Here is a 24,881-nt window from a genome sequence, read left to right on the forward strand (position 1 = left end):
ACTGCGCAATTGTCAGTCAAAGTGTGACAGCGCTGAAAGCTGAAAATTGTTCTGGGCAGGAGGGGGGTTTAAATGCCCAGTAAGCAAGAGGTTAGCCGAGCTTCCTTGTAAGAAGTTATTGGCAGGTTTCCCCTTTCATGGGGAACGTTTATTTGGTGATCATTTGGACAAGTATATCCAAAAAATTTCCTTCACTTCCTGTGAAGAAAAGCACCAGGCGTCCCTAATTTAAAATCTCAGGGACTGCTTCCTCAAGTGTCTCCGTGCCAAGGCAGATCCGCCAACAGGGCACTAGAGCCAGGGCCATAAAAATCCCTGGGACCAAAACTCTTCTAAACCCAGCACTAAGCCCTCCTTTTGAGGGGACGCCCCCACTCTATCGGTTGGGGGGGAGGCTACTGCACTTTGTGGACATTTGGAGAACAATAGTTCAAGACAAGTGGGTCACCAACTATATCCCACGGTTACAAGCTAGGGTTGCGGGGGGTTCCCCCTCAGATGTTTCTAAGATCCAGCGTTCCCTCGGATCCTCCAAAAAGAGACTTATTGCTTCAGACACTACATCATTTAGTGCGTCAAGGAGTGATTGTAGAGGTTCCTGTATCCGAAAGGGGCGCAGGGTTTTACTCAAACCTGTTTACAGTTCAAAAACCAAACGGGGTCACAAAGCCCATTTTGGACCCAAGATCCCTGAACCAGCATCTACTAATCCAGCCCTTTCAGATGGAGTCTGTCCGCTCAGTGGTACCTTCGCTCCAGATGGGAGACTTTTTAACCTCCATCGATACAAAAGACGCGTATTTACACGTACCTATCTTTCAGCCTCATCAGGGGTTCCTGTGATTTGCAGTAGAGGAACATCATTTTCAGTTTGTGGCTCTACCTTTCGGGCTTGCTACAGCTCCCTGGGTATTCACAAAGGTCTTAGCACCAGTACTGTGTGTTTTAAGGGCCCAAGGGATCCTGGTTCTCAGGTATCTGGAAGACCTCCTGCTCAGAGATCACTCACTACAGGCTCTAGAACAAAGTATAACATGCACAGTGCGGTATTTGGGAAGCTTAGGCTGGATAATATATACTGAAAAGTCAACCTTGAGACCAGCTCAAAGTCTAAAGTATTTAAATCTGATCCTAGATACTGTCCAAGCAAGGGTATTTTTGCCACCCGTAAGGATCTGTGCCCTGAAGGATCATATGCATCAGATATGGGGCACCAGACAACCCTCCATTCGGCTCTGTATGAGTCTTCTATGGAGGATGGTGTCCTCCTTCGAGGCAGTGCCCTATGCCCAGTTCCATTCCAGGCCTTTACAACAAGACATCTTGTTGGCTTGGAACAGAAGAGGACAAGCCCTGGATTATCCAATGTTCTTATCTCCTCGGGCACGCTCAAGCCTAAACTGGTGGTTGCAGGATTAAGAACCTGCGAAAGGGAAAATCCTTCCTCCTGGTAACTTGGAAAGTACTGACTACAGATGCCAGTCTCTCAGGCTAAGGAGCGACCCTAGAGGGACTCGCAGCTCAGGGGAAATGGTCAAGAACAGAACAGATCCTGCCCATCAATGTCTTAGAATTACAGGCAGTACGTCCTGGATGGTGGAGCTTCAGGACTGCCCTATCAGGGTTCAGTCCGACAATGCTACTGCACTGGCCTATATAAACCACCAAGGCAGTACCAGAAGTCGTTCAGCTCTGAAGGAGGTGAACCACATACTAGCTTGGGCAGAGCAACATGTGCCGATTCTATCGGCAGTCAATATCATGGGAATAGAAAACTGGAAGGCAGATTATCCATGCCGCCAGCAGATCTGCCCGGGGTAATGGTCCCTACACCCAGGGGTGTTCCAGGAAATTTGCCAGCGTTCGGGATGGCCAAAGATCGACCTATTGACATCCAGGTTCAACAACAAGCTACAGCAGTTTGTGTCCCGAACAAAACATCCTCTGGCAATCAGAGCAGATGCTCTGGTAGTTCAATGGAGCCAGTATTCCCTGGTTTATGATTTCCCTCTGATCCCTCTCCTTCCACATGCGCAGGATTCGGAGAGAGAGGGGGTTCCTGTCATTCTGGTGGCACCAGTCTGGCCCAGAAGGCCCTGGTTCCTGGAGATTGTGAGACTGACAATAGACGGGCCATGGACGCTTCCACGTTGCCCTGATCTACTGTCTCAAGGTCCTATATTCCACCCCAATTTACAGTCTCCTAAAGATGACGGCATGGCTATTGAAGCCAGGGTGTTAAAGGGCCATGGCATCTCGGGACCAGTAGTGTCCACCCTAGTGAATGCTAGAAAAGCTGTCACTAGGAACATCTTTCATAAGGTCTGGAAGACTTATATCGCTTGGTGTGAAGCCAGAAAAATGGCATCCTCAGAAATATGTGATTGGGAGAATTCTCTCTTTTTCTACAGTCAGCTGTGGAAATCAGTTTGGCTTTGAGTACAATCAGAGGCCAGATTTTGGCCCTGTCAGTATTCTTCCAAAGGCCTTTAGCCCCCCATTCGCTGGTCCAAAACCTTTATGCAGGGGGCAACTCATTTGCTTCCCCCCATTAAATCACCTATGTGTCCTTGGGACTTAAACTTGGTTCTGTCTGTGTTACAGAAACAACCATTTGAGCCTATCAAGGCAATTCCATTAGACTTGCTGTCATGCACGCTAGCCTTTCTGATGGCCATCACCTCGGCTAGAAGGGTGTCAGAGTTGGCGGCCCTTACGTGCAGGGAACCATACTTGATCCTTCACCACGACAGGGTCGTGTTACGACCTGTTCCATCCTTTTTACCAAACGTGGTGTCGGCCTTTCATTTAAATCAGGACATTATTTTGCCTTTTTTCTCTCAGCCTCATTCGGCGGAAGAAAGATGACTGCATTCTTTGGACGTTGTCCGGGCAGTCAAGGTTTATTTGTCTAGATCTGTGGAGATCCGAGGATTAAACTCCTTTTTTGTTTCACCAAAAGGACCCAAAAAGGGGCAGGCAGCTTCCATTGCCAATTGGGTCCGTCAGTTGGTCATTCAGGCCTATGTCTGAAATGTAAAGCTCCTCCCTTTAAGGCAGGAGCTCATTCTATCAGGGGTGTAGGAACCTCCTGGGCTTTTTGCCATTGGGTATCTGTGGCTCAGATTTGTAAGGCTGCTACCTGGTCTTCAATGCATATGTTCACAAAATGTTATCAAGTGGATGTTCGAGCAGCCGAGGATTCGGCTTTCGGACGCAGTGTACTGCGGGCTGCCGTATAAGGTCTGACGGCTATTGTTTGGTAGAGTGTCTCCCTCCCCTCAAGGCTATTGCTCTGGGACGTCCCAGTAGGTAATAAATATTAGCCTAACTCTGTGTCCCATTATGTATGAAAAAGAAAATAGGATTTTTTCGTCATACTTACCTGTAAAATCCTTTTCTTTGAATACATCTTGGGACACAGAGGTCCCTCCCCTCTTTTTTGAGGATTCTGTGCTTGCTACAAAACTGAAGTACTTCCTATATGGGAGGGGTTATATAGGGGATTACTTCCTGTCTGAAGACCTTTGGTCTACCAGTGTCCATTCACCTGGAGATGACGTATAACCCAGTAGGTAATGAATATTAGCCTAACTCTGTGTCCCATGATGTACTCAAGGAAAAGGATTTCACAGGTAAGTATGACGAAAAAATCCTATTTTAGCCGTTTATATTTAATAAAACGATTGCATTTCCATGTTCTGTGTACTGTGGGAGACCACAAATAGTGAATGCAGGGTCCTTGGTTCAGTAACACTTTAAGTTGTGAATTTTTTTTGGTGGGATTGGAATGGGCAAGGATCTAAATTGATAGAGGAGTTTTGGTAAAATTTGCATTTAAAAGCCGCAATCCTTCCAATTCATGAAAGTTGTACTTTGCTGATATATCGCATATCTTTAACAATTTGGTCTATCATAATGGTGAAATTAAACTTTTACAAGGTTTTAACTGGGTTTTTAAAGGCATGTGATGCAATGTGGATTTATTTCCTTTGTGTCTACTGAGGAATGTCAACAAGAAGAATAGATACCGACACTTCAGCGCTCAAAAATCATGGTTAACAGATAACGCATACAGAATGTACTCGCAAGCCTAATTGCATAGATGGCATAACACAAAACAAAATTCCATAAATCCGCTCTCCATATGCCCCAAATATACAGATGACAATGGCAGCTTACACATTTCACATTTACACATTCACTGCTCCGAGGAAGGGGCCAGTTCCCTGAAATGCGTAAGCTGACATTCTCATCTGTACATTTGTCGCATTTGTAGAGCGGATTTCTGGAACGGTGTTTTATATTATTCCATTTATTCAATTAAGCTTGTGAGTATACATGTGTTTTCTGTCACCCCCTTAAAGGGGTTGTAAACCCTCGCCGTTTTTCACCTTAATGCATTGTATGCATTAAGGTGAAAAACCTTCTTTACTGCAGAAGCGCCCCCTTATACTTACCTGAGCCCTGAAATTCACACAACGGGAACGAGCACACCAGCTTTGGCCGGTGTCTCGTGTCCTGATTGGATAGATTGATAGCAGCGCAGCCATTGGTTCCCGCTGCTGTCAATCAAATCCAATGACCCGGGGGCAGGGCTGAGTCCTACATTTGGTATCTATGGGCGCCGAATGCTGGACTCGGGAGAGAGCTTCTCCTAGGGGGTTATATGATGCAGGGAGGAGCTGCGAGAGCCGCCGGGGGGACCCCAGAAGACAAGGATTGGGGCCACTCTGTGCAAAACAGCAAAATGAACTGCACAGTGAAGGTAAATATCACATGTTTGTTATTAAAAAAAAAAAAAAAAAAACAAGCCTTACAATCACTTTAAAGTGGTTGTAAACACTTACAGACCACTTTGACCTACAGGTAAGCCTAGATTAAGGCTTACCTGTAGGTCCAAGAAATATCTCCTAAACCTACACAGTTTAGGAGATATTTGCAAAAAGACAGGTACCGCTGTCTAAGGCGCATGCGCCGTAGACAGCGGCGCGCAGGCGCACTGAGCATGCCACTGCTAACGGCGATATGCCGTTAGTGGAGGCTCCCGTGCGCAAGCGTGGGAGTGACGTTATCGTGGCTCCGGCCAATCACAGCGCCGGAGCCATGATACCCGGAAAGAAGGTGGACGCTCCGTAGCAGAGGGGACAGCGGTGACATCGCAGGCCCCTGTGTCAGGTAAGTGACACATAATGGGCTACTATGCAATGCATAGTAGCCCATTCTGCTTTACCTTTGCAGGGAAACAAAGAGGAAGTAAACCCATTAGGGTTTACTTCCTCTTTAAGCTTTTCGCTGCCAGAGCCGTTTTTGCATTTTTTGCACACGTTTAAAAAAAATTTTTAGGACTGAAGATTACATAAAACCCCCAAACATTATATATTTTCTGAAAGCAGACTCCCTAGAGAATAAAATAGTGGCAGTTTCAATTTTTTTATGTCGCTTGATATTACTGCAAAGGTGTGGGAAATGCAGAATTTCTGTAAAAAAAACACACTAACGTAAATTTTAGGGCAATCAAATGCAGTGAACTACCCACAGTTAAAATATAAAAGATGAGGTTGCACCGAGTAAATAGATACCCAACATGTTACATAGTTACATAGTAGGTGAGGTTGAAAAAAGACACAAGTCCATCAAGTCCAACCTATGTGTGTGATTATGTGTCAGTATTACATTACATATCCCTGTATATTGCGGTCATTCAGGTGATTATCTAATAGTTTCTTGAAGCTATCAATGCTCCCCGCTGAGACCACCGCCTGTGGAAGGGAATTCCACATCCTTGCCGCTCTTACAGTAAAGAACCCTCTACGTAGTTTAAGGTTAAACCTCTTTTCTTCTAATTGTAATGAGTGGCCACGAGTCTTATTAAACTCTCTTCTGCGAAAAAGTTTTATCCCTATTGTGGGGTCACCAGTACAGTATTTGTAAATTGAAATCATATCCCCTCTCAAGCGTCTCTTCTCCAGAGAGAATAAGTTCAGTGCTCGCAACCTTTCCTCATAACTAAGATCCTCCAGACCCTTTATTAGCTTTGTTGCCCTTCTTTGTACTCGCTCCATTTCCAGTACGTCCCTCCTGAGGACTGGTGCCCAGAACTGGACAGCATACTCCAGGTGCGGGCGGACCAGAGTCTTGTATGTCAAACCTTAAATGTGTGTGCGTATGTGAAATGGCAACAAACTTCAGTACCCTAGATTTTCTATAGGCAACACTTCAAAAGCCCCCTATAGGTCATCAGTTTAGTGTTACGGAGGGGATCTTGTGCTAGAATTATTGCTCTCACTCCAGCGTGCGCGGCAATATGTAACATGTACATCGCAATCGATTTTCTCACATGTAGGCGCCCCCCATGCATGCATTTATGTTCATACGTGCATATATGTGGAGGTGGGGGGGCCTCAACATTTTTTGAGTGGAATTGTATGTGCTTTTTTGCTTAACTTTTTTTTTTTTTCACCACATAGGGGACAAATAGTCCATGTGATGATTTTTAGGTGGCAGATTCTCTTTTAATGAGTCATGCAGGGTCTAAAAGGGGTTGGGGGGGGGGGGAATCGGGCGTCAGCGCAGCCACCCAAATGCATCTGCCTGTCCGTTATACACACAATCCCGGTGGTTGCAGCCACTGGATTGTGTGTGAAACCCCCTGCTGTCAGGGCTCCATGATGTACAAACCTGGCAGTGTTGGGGATAATGCGCTAGGCATTTGCGCCCTCTTTGTTCTTATTTTTCCTACTGAGGAATGTATTTAAATTATAGTTCATGGTATTAAACATATGAGCAATGATTTTTGTTTGAATATGTTACATTTACCACTGTTCATTTATTTAAAGTTATTTGTTACAGCTGAAATTATTATTTCTAGTAAAGCTGGAGTCTTTCGCATTGCAAAAGAAAATCAGCCTGCATATGGCCAGTGCTTCAACTGGGAGGGCTTTCCAGTAGCTAGAGAGGAAATGCTAATAAAATATCATAGGTATATACAATTTCTAATGTATAGTTAACAAAGTATCTATGGGATGTAAACCCACCCCCAAAAAAAGATTTGGTTCTCTAGTCTGGGGCTTAAAGCGGAGTTCTGCCTGCCCCTTTAAAAATTAAAAGTCAGCAGCTACACATATTGTAACTGCTAACTTTTAACATTAGGACACTTACCTGTCCAGGAGTCGAGCGATGTCAGCACCACAGCTGATGTTTCCACAGCTGCGCTCTATCCCTGGCCCAGCAGAAGGGGAGGAGAAGGGGGGACCAAGCTGCTAATGTAATACGCTGCAGCCTGGTCTCCCAGAAGTGGGGACGTTGCCTGTAAAAAAAAACAGGTACCCGCTCCCCCCCCCCCCCCCCCAAAAAAAAAGGTGAGAATTGTGGCATTGAAGAGGGGGGGGAATCAGATAAGCGGAAATTCCACTTTTGGGTGGAACTCCGCTTTAAGCATGATGGTAACGGACCAAACCCAGAGATGTACTGTATGTAGGGACATGGAATGTGAAGACTTTCTACAAGACCAAAACATTACAGAACCTAAAGAAGGAAAAAAGTATTGAGTGGTGGCAACAGCAATACAAAAAATCAGTGCAGAAAGCAGAATTTTATTTACATGCTTTCTTTTCAAATTGTGACGATAGGGATTTAGGTGGAGCAGATTTCCCTTTTGAGAAGAGACATAAACAATCTGTTCTGATTTCAGTTACTTTTAATTAAACCTTTCCTTCGTATGAAGGCTCATTTCTTTAATGTTTGTACCTAGCCAGAACATTTTTTTTTAGTTTTGGATTTTGTAGGGAATGGTTAGAATCACTTGTCATGAATGTTTTGCTGTCTGTGTCCGATTGGGAAAATTTCCACTTACTTTCTGTTCTAATAAGTAGAAGAAAGTGCAACCTATCTCCAACGTGAGGTTAAATCCACAATGCCTCCACTGGAAGCTTTTACCTTGCCTTACCTTTCGATTACAGACATAAAATGTTGGATTTCCCACTACTTTTCTTCAGTTTGCAGCTCCCCCCATCCCCCCTATAACTTACCTGAACCTGATCTTTCTCCAGGTATGTGCCTGAGAGCCTCGGCTCCCCAGGGACTCTCCCTCCTCATTGGCAGAGACAGCAGCGGGAGTCCTTGGCTCCCACTGCTGTCAGTCACAACAGAGTGAGCCAATAAGAAGAGAGAGGGGGCAGGGCCCAGCAGTGGCTCTTTGTGTGAATGGACATGCAGAGCAGCAGCTCGGGAGTGAGCCAGCTCAGATGCCCCCATTGCAAGCTGCTTGCTCTAGGGGCACTTGGCAAGAGGGAGGGCCAGGAGCACCAGTGGGGGACCCGAGAAGAGGCGGATCGGGGTTGCCTTGTGCTAAACAGAGCAGGTAAGTATAACGTGTTTGTTTATTTTTTTAATTATTGACTTTAATATCATTTTAATTGCTATTTTACATGATGATTAATAAAAATCTGAAGGTGACCACTGTCAAATGTGCTGTATTTCTGAAGCCACACTAAATGCGGTACCAGTGCTGCCATAAAGGATTGAGTGTATATATCTATCCACACCAGCTAATGGTATATTAAAATATTGTGAATTGTTAGACATGGTGTAATTTTATATGTTTCTTATGCATTACAGAAGCAAGCAAGCTGGTCATGTCATATGTTGCAGCAGTTTGTGGTAAAGGAACTGAAGTTAATCAAGTGAAGGAACAACTTTTGCAGTCCAACCCAGTCCTGGAAGGTGTGGTGCTTAAATTCTTTATGTATGCCAAAGTTTTTCAAATGTTCGTTACCATCATGTGCTACCGTTATTTTTAATAATCCATTTCCCCATCCATAATGGAATTTATATGTAGGAAAGTAATGTGACCCTTTAGAGGGTTTTTTTTTTTTGGTAAATCTGGTGTCTATTTTTTTTTTAAGTTCTAAACCAGTGGTCCATACTCCCACAACTTAATTTCTTATTTCCATGTAGGATTTCATCAACCTTATATATGTTTCTTCCAAGTGAAAAAAAAGAAAACCATAAAAATGCAACCCTCACTGTTTCTTCAAAGGGAGACATAGACCAGTGCTAAGAAAGAGAGAGAATAGAAAATGTGTGTTATTCCCGCTTAGCTAAATCAATATTATATTATCTGTTTAAGACCTCATTGGTGTGCCTGTATGTAAGGTTAGCTCTGTTAATCGGTGCCCTGGGGGCCCTAAATCCCAAGGAGTCCTGATTTGCAAATTTCAACCAGCTACACTGGCATCACTCACTCCACCCCTTGTTCCTTGCTGTTGGCTAATGATATCACCCTTTATGGTGCTAGGATGACAAACAAGGGACAGCTTGACCAGGCTCTTGTGTATAGAAATTTGCTGACATTTTCATACAGAACTCCTTGGGATTAATGACTCTAGGACTACTGAATAGGAATGTGCTTGAAGGTGCTTGTTAAAATATTCCAGTGGTTTTATGTGACTTTGCGTCTGTGCTACCTTTGCTATCCTGTCCCTAGCTTGTCTGCTTTTGCTTTCAGCTTCCATACATAACTCTCTTGGATTCATTGCTATGCCAGAAAGGTAGCAAATTTGCTAGAACGCTCACCAGAAAAAATTCTGGAGATTGAGCGTGGGCCTATGTGGGGGTTCGGTTAGACACAGCCGGGGAAGGGGCTCCAGCCGTCCCTACCCACCTCGACTTTAGTGAATAATAAAATGACCTCAAACGATTAACTTCAAGTAATAAACACAGTTGTGTAGCCAAGTAAGCATAACATAGAGAATATAACATTGTGTGAGAACATACCATTACAGTAGATGAGCATTAGCCTACTAGTGCAAGGGACTTAACAGGGCCTGAGAGTGACCCAAAAACTTGAACGCCCGACTTGTCGGTCTTCTGCTCCCTAACATACCGGGGTTAACCTCTAGAGGGGAAGGACAGGTCAATCCGTCCCCAGGACCTGTTTGAGGTTGAGTATCTCATATCTCCTTTGGGGGGGGGAGAGGTTGGGACAGAAGGAAGAGTGGAGGGCAAAGAGGGAGGGAGGGGGAAGGGGGGGTGGTGTGGGGGAGGAGGGGAGAAGGGGGATGGTATACTGGGAGAGAGGTATACTATGAGGGAGTTGTCCTCCGTCCTAGGAGTTTGTTACCGGCTTGAATTTTAGGTTGCTATGTGGGGCCCAGCAAAAGTATGCCATCCGATCCCATTGGGCAGAAAGGACGAAATGGTCACCCCCAGTGATCGGTGTAGAACTACCCTATACTTCTGGGCCAGGTATAAAGTGGTAGGCGGGGGACCATGCCCTCCAGCCCAATAGAGGGGCTCAAAGGTGACAACATAGCCTGCAAAGGAAGAGTTAGCACAGCAATGCACATAACAATATAAACATTGAGGCACCAAGACCTAATCTGGATGGTTTGAAACCGTGGGAAAAGATCTGCTCCCTATATTCCATGGAGCCTGAAAAACATTGGGGCACAAAGACCCCACCTCTTAGGACGCAATGTTAGGCTTGTTAGACTAGGGTTTGCTGCTGTCCGTGCTAGAAAATGCACAAAAGTATCTTTGAAAACCACCCTAGATCTCTTATGGGGATAACCGTAAGGAGAGTGTTAGTCTTGCAGCCGGCTTCCAATAGCGGGGACTGCTCGGAACCTCCGCTTTTCGTTCAACGGTATAGAGCCAATTTGTGGTCATGAGGGGGACTTTTGATAACAGGTCAATACATTCTAAGCCCCCATAACTTGTGAAAGATTTTTCAGGAGGGCCCCCCCCCCTCCCCGTTGCCCGCATCGTCACAAGGCGTTCCTTAGGAAAAGAAAGGGCAGAGGGGGGGTACATGCTGTGTAAAACATTTAGCGGGGACAACTCAGAATGTCCGTTTAAAGCTCTAGCAGTCAGTAGACAACAGAAAGGAAAGAAAACTGTGGTATGAACTCAGGTAGACTAGCGTCACCGCACTCACGATTCCCAGAATCTCTCTCTGGATGGGGCCCGCAGTCTCCGTTGTCTCTGGGGGCATGCTGGGAAGGAACCCCTGGGTCCTGCATGGCCGGGGCGGCCTGTGGGGCTCGTCGGGATTTGCAGCCAGTTGGGAACCCCCAGGAACGTGAACAGGTCTGGCAGGTCGGATGGTGTACGAAGAATGAAAAAGCGGACTCCTTTCTGAAAGTGACAGATAACAGGTATCCCCATCTGTACGTACTGCCCTGATCTCTTGCCAGATCTAAAAGCGGGCGCAAGCGCACGACATTGGAGGGTAGCACGGGAAAGGTCCGGGAGGATCTTGATGGATGCACCGCTGAAGTCCACCTCCCCGTACTCCCATGCTTTACGGACAATCTGTTCTTTCAGGGAGTATTTATGGGTGCAGCACACCACATCCCTGGGTCTCTTCGGGTCTGGCGATCTTGGCCCCAGGGCCCTGTGGACCCTGTCCAGCTCAATGGTGGACTGCGGGGAAGCTAGGGCTTGCTGGAAGATGGCAGTCACTGTGTCTGAAAGGTTTTTAGTGCCTGTTGCTTCTGGGAACCCTCGGAGCCGCAGATTGTTCCTGCGGCTCCTGTCTTCCAAATCTTCAAAATGGATTTGGAGCGCGACCGTTGACTCCGGCTGTGCTACATGGGATTGTTCCAGGGCTCCTATTCTGACCTCCAGAGAGGAGATAGACGACTCTCTGGTGTCCACACTGTCAGTCAGGGAGCTGATCTCCATTCTCACCGCCTGTATGTTCCTACGGTGGGCCTCCTCCACCCGTTGGTTTAAATGTCCTGCTTTGTGGGCAAGGCCTGGAGGAGCGCCCTGAGTTCTCCGTCCATGTGAGAAGGTTCCCGTCTGATAGGGGAGACTGCCACCTCCGACATTACTCGTCGGAGGAGTGCGGGGGTTCCTGAGAAGGAATCTGGATCAGGGGACAAGCCAGGCGAGGATGGTGTATTTAGTGAGCTGGGACCATGAGGCACTGTAGCTATGGCACCTGGGGAGGTACAGGCCGCATTCCGAAAGTATCGGTAAATCTCACCCTGAGCGGTGCGGGGTCGGTGTCCCTGTGTCGACGAACATGTCCGGTACCGTTTCGCTGCTAGCATGCCGCTAGATGAGGCTGCATACGGCAGGATTTGTCGAGATAGGCAGGGGGAAGCCAAGAGGTCACAAGGAATGCGTCTTTATCCAGCCACGCCCCGTACTCTGCCGTTTAAATAAATCTTCCCCAATGTATGCTTAGAGAACATTAATCCTTGGGTAGAGTCAGCTTGCCTCTTAAAGGGTAAGTTCATTTTTTAAAGTAATAAATGCTCATTTTTATTGCAGCTAAAAAATATGCATTTAGTATTTTTTGTTTTAGGAGCATGGAAAGCATTGCACCAGCAATCAACAGATCTCTGATACCATGCAGGTCCCCTGCAGACTGTCAGTGTAAGCCGTCTGCCTGTACATCATACTAGCAGGCAGTTTTACACTGACAGGAAGAATCAATGAACTACCACAGCGCTCAACAGCGTCATGGTAATTAATTGAGTACTACAGGCCGACAGTGTACTTGTAGTTCATTGGTTCTCTGCATGGCTGCGCTGTCTTTGAATTGTGCTAGTGAGTACGGGGAGAAGATCCCTGGCTTGCTGCCACAAGGAGGGAGGGGGGAGGGATATGTTTGATTCTGAACATGTTACGTATTACACCTTAAATATGTAACATGTCCAGAAAGGTAAACTTATCCTTCAAGTCCCAACTTTACACACTCCTGTTGGCCCATCACTGTGATAGGCAGCTTCACTGGTCACAAGAAATGTGCAGAAGGCAGGACTGGAAAGGCAAGCTTCGGCAATATCTGGAAGTTTTGGCCAGAGCACCGTAGATTCAGAGGTTACTTGAAAGTTTTGAAGGTTTCCCCAGATATGGGTGGGGTACCTTTTGGATTTCTAAACTTTATATATATCTACAGCAGCTTTTTAATTTTTGCCCCCCTAACAGAATCTCCATAAAGAGAAAGGAATTGAAATGGTTTTCAGTCAGTTTCGTTTATTAATTGAATGTTATAAAGTTTTATTAACTGACCCCCTGTATCAGTTTTTCATTACTCATATGACTTTTTGTTAATTTTTTAAAAATAAACACTCCATACAGTGCTGCTCAATAACAATGTTTTCTCATGTTGACCTTTTAAAATAAAAATCCATGATGGTCCACGTTAGTTCTGAACATAAGTAAACATTTAAGGAACATATTTAGAAATATGATACATTTTCTTCAAAGTAACCCTTTATAGATTTTATCACTAAAGAAGTGGAAGTTGAATATTCCATATTTTCTTTTACTTATAGTGTTCACATCATGCATATTTTATACACTCAATGCAGAATTTCTATATTTCCTCCATTTTGATGATTGTCTGATACCTGTGTTTATTTGTATTACCAGCTTTTGGAAATGCAAAAACTGTGAGGAATGATAATTCATCCAGATTTGTAAGTATTCGATTATGATAAACTATGTTCTACAGATTGTCTACACGTAAACCTTATAGCATAATATACCGTATTTTTCGCTCCATATGACTCATCTGACCATAAGAAACACCTAGGTTTTAGAGGAGGAAAACAAGAAAAAAAATATTCTGAACCAAATGGTGTCCTAAAATATTTACCAGTGCCCATGAAATGCAGCCTGACTATTGCCATAAATGCAGCCTGACGCTGTGCCCATGATTGCAGCCTCACTGTGCCCATCATTGTAGCTTTGTGGTGCCCATCAATGCAGCCTCTCTGTGCCCACCAATGCAGCCTCTCTGTGCCCACCAATTGCAGCCACTCTGTGCCCACCAATTGCAGCCTCTCTGTGCCCACCAATTGCAGCCTCTGTGCCCATTGCAGCCTTTCTGCCCACCAATTGCAGCCTCTGTGCTCACTGTCAGCCTCACCATTTTCTTAATAATACACAGCTCTCTCCTCCCTTTGTCCTCTGATGTCTTGCCGCTCGGCAGAACACCGGCGCTCATATGTCACGGAACTGGGTCTGTGTGCAAGGTCCCGCCCCCCCAGACACACTCGTGTGATAGGCTGAGCACTGATTCAGTCTACTATCACACGAGTCGGTCTAGGGGGACAGGACCTTGCACACAGACCCAGGTCCGTGACATATGAGCGCTGCAAGACAGAGGGAGGAGAGCGCTGCAGTCGCCGATAGGCCAGTCCGGCCCTGCTCACAGGGGCTTCAGATTTCTGCCCTCCGTTCTCCTGCTTCTCTTCTGGCGGTGGCTGCGGGGGGGCGGTGCCGGCAGCTGCTGGGGGGCGGTGCCTAGCATGCATTTGCTCCATAAGACGCAGAGATATTTTCCCTCATATTTCTGGGAAAAAAGTGCGTCTTATGGTGCAAAAACTACGGTAATTGTATAGGAATACATGTATTGAATAAGAGTCTTTTTTCAAAGTGACCACAGTTGAAATAACCTTAAACAAATTTAAGCATAATATAGACCCTTTGAAATAAAACAGTATGGTAATATATTTACGTGAACCGTGTACACAATCCATTCTTTTGACTATCTTTTTAATTTGCATTTTTTTTTAGGGAAAATATATGGATATTGAATTTGATTTTAAGGGTGATCCGCTTGGTGGAGTTATAAGCAACTGTAAGTACATATCACTGAATATATGCTTTATGGGTACTTCATCTGACCTGTGCAGTGTCTATGGATATGTATGGATAAGTGTTTTTTTTTTTTTGTTTGTTTTTTTTAAATTATGGATATAATGTCAAAATTGCACAGGCTTGAATGGTGTGAAATCTGTTATCTACTTGCCTGAGGTAGTTTTACTGTAACAACAAAGTGAGGGATATACTTGAGATATGGGTAGGAAATTCCTATTACATTGAATGTGAAATGGCCCAGGCTTTCCCTTTCACTTTCCTTCATTGTATTAGGTGGCCTTACTGGGCAATCGAAGCATGTGGGTATTATTGGGAATTGTCAAATCTGGCCTTTTAACAGCCTGGGATTCTTGTCACCACCAGAACTTAAGAGGCCATATTAAAATATTTGCAGGGACAATTTAGGTGTCTGCATTGTACTGCTGCATCCTTTTCAGTAGTTATACTGACAGGTTTATTGTAAACTGTGTACAATATCGATCTAGATTCACATTAGACACCATTTTACCTTGTCATTTAAAAACAAGGCTACCAGCTAATCTGAGCATAAATTGGTTGTAAACGCTGAAGGTTTTTTACCTTAATATATTCTTTGCATTAAGGTAAAAATCCTTCTATTGTCAGCCCCCCCCAAATTGTAAGCCTGATCTTCATCCAGCACAGGAGCCTTTTGCTTCTGCTGCTGTATGTCAAATCCAGTGACCGTGTGTGTTGATGGACACATACAGCGTGGCTTGGGATCGAGCCCGCATGTGTGCCACCATAGGAATTTGCTTCCTGTGGTGTCGCACGCAGAAGAGGAGCGCCGGCGGTAAACCCCAGGAAAGGGGAGGATTGGGCCTGCTCTGTGCAAAACCATTTTACAGAGAATGTAAGTATGACATGTTGTTTTAAAAAAGAGAGAATTTTTTTACTTTAAAATCATTTTAAAGCGGAGTTTCCGCTTAAAAAAATATTAAAAGTCAGCAGCTACAAATACTTTTAATAATCGGACACTTACCTGTCCCAGGGTCCAGCGATGCAGGGGAACGTAGCCTCGCTCGTCTCCCCCTCCTCTGCTAAGATCTCAGTCTTGTAAAACAAAAATGATATGGGAGCCTCCTCTCTCCATTGGATTGTTAAGACATGTTTTTAAAAATGTGAACACAATCAGTGTTGATGGAGAAATCATCCCACAGCCTTATTGTGTTCTGCCAGCAGGGATCCTTCCCAGCCAGCAGAACACAATGATTACTAATGGCAGCTACGGCATGTAAAAATTTGATTGATGGATTGATCTGGTTACAACCAGCCTGCCCATAGATGTATAGAATCTCGGTCTGTCCCTGCTGTACCAGTCGAGATTTGATCCATCCTATGGCAGGCAATAGTTCTGCATAGCTTTGCAACAGGTCTGTGCATCACTGTGAAAAGGTAACAAATTCCACTTTCAACTACTGAAGTGTGAACGTCAAAGGGCTTTACCTTTTTATTGTTAAAAAAAATCACAGGCAAATGAAGAGCTTGAGTATAAACACATGATGGTCATTCTGCATATGCAAATCAAAACCGTGCAGAATTAGGTGAGATTTTTCATTTAACCCAATTAAACTCTCTGTAGGCTTTAGTAATTCGATATTGTGTTTTGGATTTTTTTTCCCCTATGTTCTCTGCCCTGTTATGATACATTCTTCCAGCATTTATATAAATATTGGATGACATTCGTTTATTGATTTGTACCTTAACAGTTTTAATAGATAAAATAAAATCTTCAAGATATACTACTTTATGTGTAAAGTGACTATTCCAGTATCCTTCACTACTAGTTTTTTTTTTTTTTTAATATTTAGATTTTAATTTTCCATATTTAAAGCACAATAAATTAACATTTAAATACATCTGTCCATTATAAGTTTTAATAGCAGGCATTAACTTTAATGAAATGGTTTATTATAGATGTTGGTGCACTTTTTTTTTCTAGTGTCACCCTTATCAAAATTTTGAAAGGCTGCAAGTATCATCAATTATCATTTATTTATACACATCATAGTTTATTATTATTTTTCATGTTTCCCATCTCTAGCTTTTGTATATTTTTTTTTAGCTCTAAGTGATCCGTCGTTCTATTTTTTTCTTGGATACTAAAAATATAGTGTAATGTTTAATGTGCTTGATGCGTAGATCTCCTTGAAAAGTCAAGGGTCGTCAGGCAACCAAGAAATGAAAGAAATTTCCATATATTTTATCAGATGTTATCGGGAGCCTCTGATGATCTTCTCAGTAAGTATTGCAAAGCTTTGAAAATGTTTGTGACTTGAAAAGAACCGTGTAAATCCTCACCTTTCTCATGGCCCATGCCATTGAACGTTCATCTGTTCATAAGTTTTTATTCCCTGAAGTATGCTGGGAAACCAACACTTCTGACAATGTCAATCTCCTGGATCCCACACAACTCTCATTATTTCCTATCACCTTCTTGCCTCACATCACTGCTTCTACAGTGACATTAGAGCAGAGGGAAGAACCACTGAGAGTTTTGGGGAACCCCATAATTTTGACACTTGGTGATGGTTCCCCAGTGTTTTGGAGATAAGAACTGGTGTTCAATGATCACTATTTAAAATGTCCTTTTACAGGTGACAGAGTTTTTAAAGATTTTTTTTTTGTGTTCACAGCTTTCCTTTATTTGCCTAAACAGGGTCTAGATCCACTTTACAGTTTTGCCAGGTCACCGATGAATTTTTCTTTTAAGATGCTTTGTTTCTTTAATATTCCCCTTTTTTAATTGAAACCCTTCATTTCCTAGATAAACTGAAACTTGATCGTGATTTCAGCAAATACAGCTATCTCAGTCTGGATTCTGCTAAAGTGAACGGTATAGATGATGCATCAAATTTCAAAACTGTCAGGGTAAGAGAACAGATGGTGTTTGTTGGATCTTCAATTCATAGAGATCAGATTTAACTCTCTTGGGTTTAACAGAACACTGGCTGTAAAGAGCATTTATATTATATTTTTGAAAATATAGAAGAAAGGCTAATGTTACTTGATGTGTTCTCCAGGATAGTGATTTCTTTTTCCCATTAGGGAAATACAGTGACATTTAAAAAAAAAAATGAAATATCAATTACTCAATTTTTCCTGGATAAGGTCATTTTAATCAGTGTAAAAGGAAGTTCCTATTGATACTAGAAATGCTTAGTAGTTTTACGACTAGCACAGTTTCATGAGAATACTTCTACTTGTTGTATTGACAGTCTCTAGGGAATCTGCTATGTATGACCCATTTTGCTATTCTTTACAAAGCATTAAAACCTATTTACAATTCATGTTAGATCTGTCTGAGGTTGCATTTATGAAATTGTTTCTAGTTTCTTATTTGTTGTACTCTTTCATTATCTTTATTACAGTGATTCACTGACCTAGTACAGCTTGATCACTTTACATTTCCTACCCTAATACAGTATGGTACGAGGGGTTGGGAATGCTCAACACTGCTTTTGTACCATTAAAGGTTTGCAACTCTAAGGGAATTGAAAATTACAAATAAATTGGAACACTGAAATAATGCTTATTTCTTAATCGTACATCACAGGACACAGAGCCATAGTAATTACTATGTGGGTTATAGGCCACCTTCAGGTGATGGCACACCCTAAGACAGGAAGTCAACCCACTATATAACCCCTCCCACTACTGGAAGTATCTCAGTTTTTTCGCCAGTGTCTAAGGTGTTGGTCAAGAGTAAAGATGTGCTGCTCTGAGCTCCACTGGAGCAATCCTTTCCTGGGGCTAGCTATGCAGCTGGATCGATTCAAAGTGTCTTTTTAGGCCGAATTGAATGGTACCCAGGCTTCGTGCTGGAAGAAACTAGGTTTAGCCTGTAACGCTTCTCTTTCTAGAGAGCTAGACCCCGGGATCCAGTGCTTTTGGTTTTTTCAGCCTTAAGTTTTTTTCTGGCGGGGTGTTTTATGGGTCCAGGAGTGCGGAACCCCCGATAAAAAGGGCCCCAGGGGTGAAGATTGGGTCTGTTGGTTTTACCACAGAAAAGACAATTTCTTATGAATTGTCTCCTTTAAAAAGTAATGTTGTCATACCTAAAAGTCACCACTGGGAGCTGTATAGAGCACGTACCTTGTCATGTTTTACTACGCTGTGTCACGCTGCAGATTCCTCCGGCGAGCAGTCCCAGAACTCCGGTAAGATTGGGGGGGGGGGGGTTTCTTACAAAAACTCCCCCCACCTGGAAAAAGCTCTCCTCCTCTCCCTGGATAGTGGGAAGCCAGAACAGTCGGCGATGCCGCTCCATTTTTTACTGCTGTTGCACGGTGGTTGGATTACCGGGTCTCCTTGCCACCCCCCCCACACACACACACACACACACACACACACACACACACACACACACAAGCCTATCCCGTCGGATCGGAGGCAGGAAAACACTCTTTTTGAAAAGAGAGAGGGGGGGGTGCGATGTGATGGGGGGCGGGGCCCAGCGCAGGAGTATGTTTTAAAAGATCCTTTATTTGCTGGCTGCAGCCGTCGGAGGGACACAAGCAAAAAGGGGCATGTAAGAGGTTGCTGACACAGGCATTCCCTTGGCAGGTTTACTAAAAGCATCAGGCTGAGAATTAATAGCAGCGGCAGTTGCTGGACTATTTGCTCAAGCAGTGAATGCGATTTTCTGGTAGTACCTCTGCATTTGTGCATTGGGCTATGGTCAGAAGGGGGGGTAAAACACCCCAAAAAAGGGCTCAAGAGGCACTCCTTCAAGCTCAAAAAAGCCTAAAATCATCTCTAAAATGGCATCCTCCTCTGAGAGATCTGAAGTGGCTGGTCAGAGCGAGTCATCAGGGACATCAGGTGTTGCAACTGTTTCCAACACTGCAGCCCCTGTCTGTTACTGAAGAAATTTTTTCCTCAACCATATTAGGTTTGGAGCAGAGGTTAGCGGATTTAATCACATCCCAGAGTGGGACTAAGCGCGATAGGTTCCCTTCCATTACCCGGGACCCTCAAACTGAGGAACCGGGGGTGGGAGATGATGAATTTTTCTCAGGGGACTGGGGAGAGGCTGATGACCCCTCTTCTGAGGGGTCAGATGCGGAGGGATCAGGTTCACAATCTGAAAGATTAATGGTACAATCTCTTACTGAATTGTTCCACTCCACATTTATTCTACCCTTAACTGAGTTAGCTGAGTCGGTTGATAAACCTACTTCTTGTTTGGGTTCGCTAAAGCCTCCCCAAGCTGTGTATGCCTTTTCTATCCATTCTTTGCTGATAAAGCTTGTGTATTCTGAGTGGGATCACCCAGATAAGCATTTTTATCCCTTCGCGATGAACGGCTGTTTGGGGATGATCTGGATAAGTATATCCAAAGAATTTCTAATGGGGAAAGTACCATTTCGCCAATAAAAATAAGGAGTAAGCGTATTTAATTTAACCACTTGCCGACTGCCTAACGCAGATATACTGCGGCAGAATGGCACGGGCAGGCAAAATCATGTACCTGGTACGTGATCTGCCGATCGCGGGCGGGGGGTCCGATCGGACCCCCCCCCCCCGGGGCCCGAGGCGGTCGGCTTGTGTCTGGCAGCGATCAGACGTGAGGGGGAGACCATCCATTCATGGCCCCCCCTCGCGATCGCTCCCAGCCAATCAGATTCTTCCTCTGCTGCTGTATAGTAAACAGCAGCAGAGGAAATGATGTCATCTCTCCTCGGCTCTGTATTTTCCGTTCCGGCGCAGAGGAGAGAAGACATCCGAGTGAGTGCACAAACACTACACACACAGTAGAACACGCCAGGCATACATTACACCCCCGATCACTACCCCCCCCCCGTCACACTGACACCAAGCAGTTTTTTTTTTTTTTTCTGATTACTGTACTGCATTGGTGTCAGTTTGTGACAGTGTGGTAGGGCAGTTAGTGTTAGCCCCATTTAGGTCTAGGGTACCCCCCTAACCCTCCCTAATAAAGTTTTAACCCCTTGATCACCCCCCCCGGTCGCCAGTGTCACTAAGCAATCATTTTTCTGATCGCTGTATTAGTGTCACTGGTGATGCTAGTTAGGGAGGTAAATACTTTCGCCATCAGCGTTTTATAGCGTCAGGGACCCCTATATACTACCTAATAAAGGTTTTAACCCCTTGATTGCCCCCTAGTTAACCCTTTCACCAGTGATCACTGTATAACTGTTACGGGTGACGCTGGTTAGTTCGTTTATTTTTTATAGTGTCAGGGCACCTGCTGTTTATTACCTAACAAAGGTTTAGCCCCCTAATCGCCCGACGGTGATATAACTTAGGTTTTAGGGTCAGATAAGGTCTGCGTCGCCCCAGGCAGCATCAGGTTAGCGCCAGTACCGCTAACACCCACGCACGCAGCATACACCTCCCTTAGTGGTATAGTATCTGAATGGATCAATATCTGATCCGATCAGATCTATACTAGCGTCCCCAGCAGTTTAGGGTTCCCAAAAATGCAGTGTTAGCGGGATCAGCCCAGATACCTGCTAGCACCTGCATTTTGCCCCCTCCGCCCGGCCCAGCCCACCTAAGTGCAGTATCGATCGATCACTGTCACTTACAAAACACTAAACACATAACTGCAGCGTTCGCAGAGTCAGGCCTGATCCCTGCGATCGCTAACAGTTTTTTTGGTAGTGTTTTGGTGAACTGGCAAGCACCAGCGGCCTAGTACACCCCGGTCGTAGTCAAACCAGCACTGCAGTAACACTTGGTGACGTGGTGAGTCCCATTAGTGCAGTTCAAGCTGGTGAGGTGGCAAGCACAAGTAGTGTCCCGCTGCCACCAAGAAGAAGACACACAGGCCCGTCGTGCCCATAATGCACTTCCTGCTGCATTCGCCAATCCTAATAATTGGGAACCCACCACTTCTGCAGCGCCCGTACTTCCCCCATTCACATCCCCAACCAAATGCAGTCTGCTGCATGAGAGGCATTTTCTTTATGTCCTCCCGAGTACCCCTACCCAACGAACCCCCCAAAAAAGATATCGTGTCTGCAGCAAGCGCGGATATAGGCGTGACACCCGCTATTATTTTCCCTCCTATTTTCCCTCCTGTCCTGACAATCCCGGTGTTTGCATTGGTGAATGTTTTGAACGCTACCATTCAATAGTTGAGTATTAGCGTAGGGTACAGCATTGCACAGACTAGGCACACTTTCACAGGGAAGTTACAGTTACTTCCCCCCCCCCCCCACCGTCTTCCGTGTTTTTCTCTGGCTCTTCTGTCTCAACAGGGAACCTGAGAATGCAGCCGGTGATTCAGCCAGCTGACCATAGAGCTGATCAGGGACCAGAGTGGCTCCAAACATCTCTATGGCCTAAGAAACCGGAAGGTACGAGCATTTCATGACTTAGATTTCGCCGGATGTAAACAGCGCCATTGGGAAATTGGGAAAGTATTTTATCACACCGATCTTGGTGTGGTCAGATGCTTTGAGGGCAGAGGAGAGATCTAGGTTCTAATAGACCCCGATTTTTTCAAAAAAGAGTACCTGTCACTACCTATTGCTATCATAGGGGATAGTTACATTCCCTGAGATAACAATAAAAATGATTTTAAAAAAAATGAAAGTAACAGTTTAAAAATAAGATAAAAATGCAAAAAAATAATAAAAAAAAAAAAAAAAAAAAGCACCCCTGTCCCTCCATGCTCTCGCACTAAGGCGAAAGCAAGCGTCGGTCTGACGTCAAATGTAAAAAGCAATTGCACCATGCATGTGAGGTATCACCGCGAAGGTCAGATCGAGGGCAGTAATTTTAGCAGTAGACCTCCTCTGTAAATCTAAAGTGGTAACGTGTAAAGGCTTTTAAAAATGTATTTAGTTTGTCGCCACTGCATGTTTGTGCGCAGTTTTAAAGCATGTCATGTTTGGTATCCATGTACTCGGCCTAAGATCATCTTTTTTATTTCATCAAACATTTGGGCAATATAGTGTGTTTTAGTGCATTAAAATTTAAAGGGTGTTTTTTCCCAAAAAAATGCGTTTGAAAAATCGCTGCGCAAATACTGTGTGAAAAAAAAAAAAATGAAACGCCCACCATTTTAATCTGAAGGGCATTTGCTTTAAAAAAATATATAATGTTTGGGGGTTCAAAGTAATTTTCTTGCAAAAAAATAATTTTTTCATGTAAACAAAAAGTGTCAGAAAGGGCTTTGTCGTCAAGTGGTTAGAAGAGTGGGTGATGTGTGACATAAGCTTCTAAATGTTGTGCATAAAATGCCAGGACAGTTAAACCCCCCCCCCAAATGACCCCATTTTGGAAAGTAGACACCCCAAGCTATTTGCTGAGAGGCATGTCGAGTCTATGGAATATTTTATATTGTGACACAAGTTGCGGGAAAAAGACAAATTTTTTTTTTTTTTTTTGCACAAAGTTGTCACTAAATGATATATTGCTCAAACATGCCATGGGAATATGTGAAATTACACCCCAAAATACATTCTGTTGCTTCTCCTGAGTACGGGGATACCACATGTGTGAGACCTTTTGGGAGCCTAGCCGCGTACGGGACCCCGAAAACCAAGCACCGCCTTCAGGCTTTCTAAGGGCGTAAATTTTTGATTTCACTCTTTACTGCCTATCACAGTTTCGGAGGCCATGGAATGCCCAGGTGGCACAAACCCCCCCAAATGACCCTATTTCGGAAAGTAGACACCCCAAGCTATTTGCTGAGAGGTATAGTGAGTATTTTGCAGACCTCACTTTTTGTCACAAAGTTTTGAAAATTGAAAAAAGAAAAACAAAATTTTTTTTCTTGTCTTTCTTCATTTTCAAAAACAAATGAGAGCTGCAAAATACTCACCATACCTCTCAGCAAATAGCTTGGGGTGTCTACTTTCCAAAATGGGGTCATTTGGGGGGGGGTTGTGCCACCTGGGCATTCCATGGCCTCCGAAACTGTGATAGGCAGTGAAGAGTGAAATCAAAAATTTACGCCCTTAGAAATCCTGAAGGCGGTGATTGGTTTTCGGGGCCCCGTACGCGGCTAGGCTCCCAAAAAGTCCCACACATGTGGTATCCTCATACTCAGGAGAAGCAGCTAAATGTATTTTGGGGTGCAATTCCACATATGCCCATGGCCTGTGTGAGCAATATATCATTTAGTGACAACTTTGTGCAAAAAAAAATAAAAAGTAAAAAAAATTGTCACATTCCCGCAACTTGTGTCAAAATATAAAATATTCCATTAACTCAACATGCCTCTCAGCAAATAGCTTGGGGTGTCTACTTTCCAAAATGGGGTCATTTGGGGGGGGGGGTTGTGCCATCTGGGCATTTTATGGCCTTCAAAACTGTGATAGGTAGTGAGGAGTGAAATCAAAAATTTACGGCCTTAGAAATCCTGAAGGCAGTGATTGGTTTTCGGGGCCCCGTACGCGACTAGGCTCCCAAAAAGTCCCACACATGTGGTATCCCCGTACTTAGGAGAAGCAGCTGAATGTATTTTGGGGTGCAATTCCACATATGCCCATGGCCTGTGTGAGCAATATATCATTTAGTGACAACTTTTTGTAATTTTTTTTTTTTGTCATTATTCAATCACCTGGGACAAAAAAAATTAATATTCAATGGGCTCAACATGCCTCTCAGCAATTTCCTTGGGGTGTCTACTGTCCAAAATGGGGTCATTTAGGGGGGTTTTGTACTGCCCTGCCATTTTATCACTTCAAGAAATGACATAGGCAGTCATAAACTAAAAGCTGTGTAAATTCCAGAAAATGTACCCTAGTTTGTAGACGCTGTAACTTTTGCGCAAACCAAGAAATATACGCTTATTGACATTTTTTTTTACCAAAGACATGTGGCCGAATACATTTTGGCCTAAATGAATGACTAAAATTGAGTTTATTGGATTTTTTTTATAACAAAAAGAAGAAAATATAATTTTTTTCAAACTTTTCGGTCTTTTTCCGTTTATACTGCAAAAAATAAAAACCGCAGAGGTGATCAAATACCATCAAAGAAAGCTCTATTTGTGGGAAGAAAAGGATGCAAATTTTGTTTGGGTACAGCATTGCATGACCGCGCAATTAGCAGTTAAAGCGACGCAGTGCCAAATTGTAAAAAGTGCTCTGGTCAGGAAGGGGGTAAAGCCTTCCAGGGCTGAAGTGGTTAAATGAGCCTCTTCTCCAGTGCCAGGTGCATCAGCCTCCAGGCAGTCTTGACGGCCTCCACCGTCAAATGCAAGAGGTAAACCTCAGGGTCAACCCCAGGGACAAAAGTCGTCCTGGGGAAGGAAA

At 44.2% G+C, this 24,881-nt stretch overlaps 1 protein-coding gene across 4 annotated transcripts in view; it reads left to right on the forward strand.

Annotated features, from left to right (window-relative positions):
* The window catches only part of MYO1B (myosin IB), a 429,075-nt gene that overhangs the window by 252,614 nt on the left and 151,580 nt on the right, over positions 1 to 24,881 (forward strand). For all 4 annotated transcript variants that reach the window (XM_073633091.1, XM_073633093.1, XM_073633094.1 and 1 more), the window contains exons 5-9: positions 8,620 to 8,724; positions 13,393 to 13,439; positions 14,542 to 14,605; positions 16,786 to 16,884; positions 17,411 to 17,514. In XM_073633091.1, the coding sequence (XP_073489192.1) occupies positions 8,620 to 8,724; positions 13,393 to 13,439; positions 14,542 to 14,605; positions 16,786 to 16,884; positions 17,411 to 17,514 (419 nt within the window). The remainder of the gene's footprint in view (positions 1 to 8,619; positions 8,725 to 13,392; positions 13,440 to 14,541; positions 14,606 to 16,785; positions 16,885 to 17,410; positions 17,515 to 24,881) is intronic.

The sequence above is a fragment of the Aquarana catesbeiana genome, linkage group LG06 (assembly GCF_042186555.1).
Source record: "Aquarana catesbeiana isolate 2022-GZ linkage group LG06, ASM4218655v1, whole genome shotgun sequence".
NCBI classification, from domain to species: Eukaryota; Metazoa; Chordata; class Amphibia; order Anura; family Ranidae; genus Aquarana; species Aquarana catesbeiana.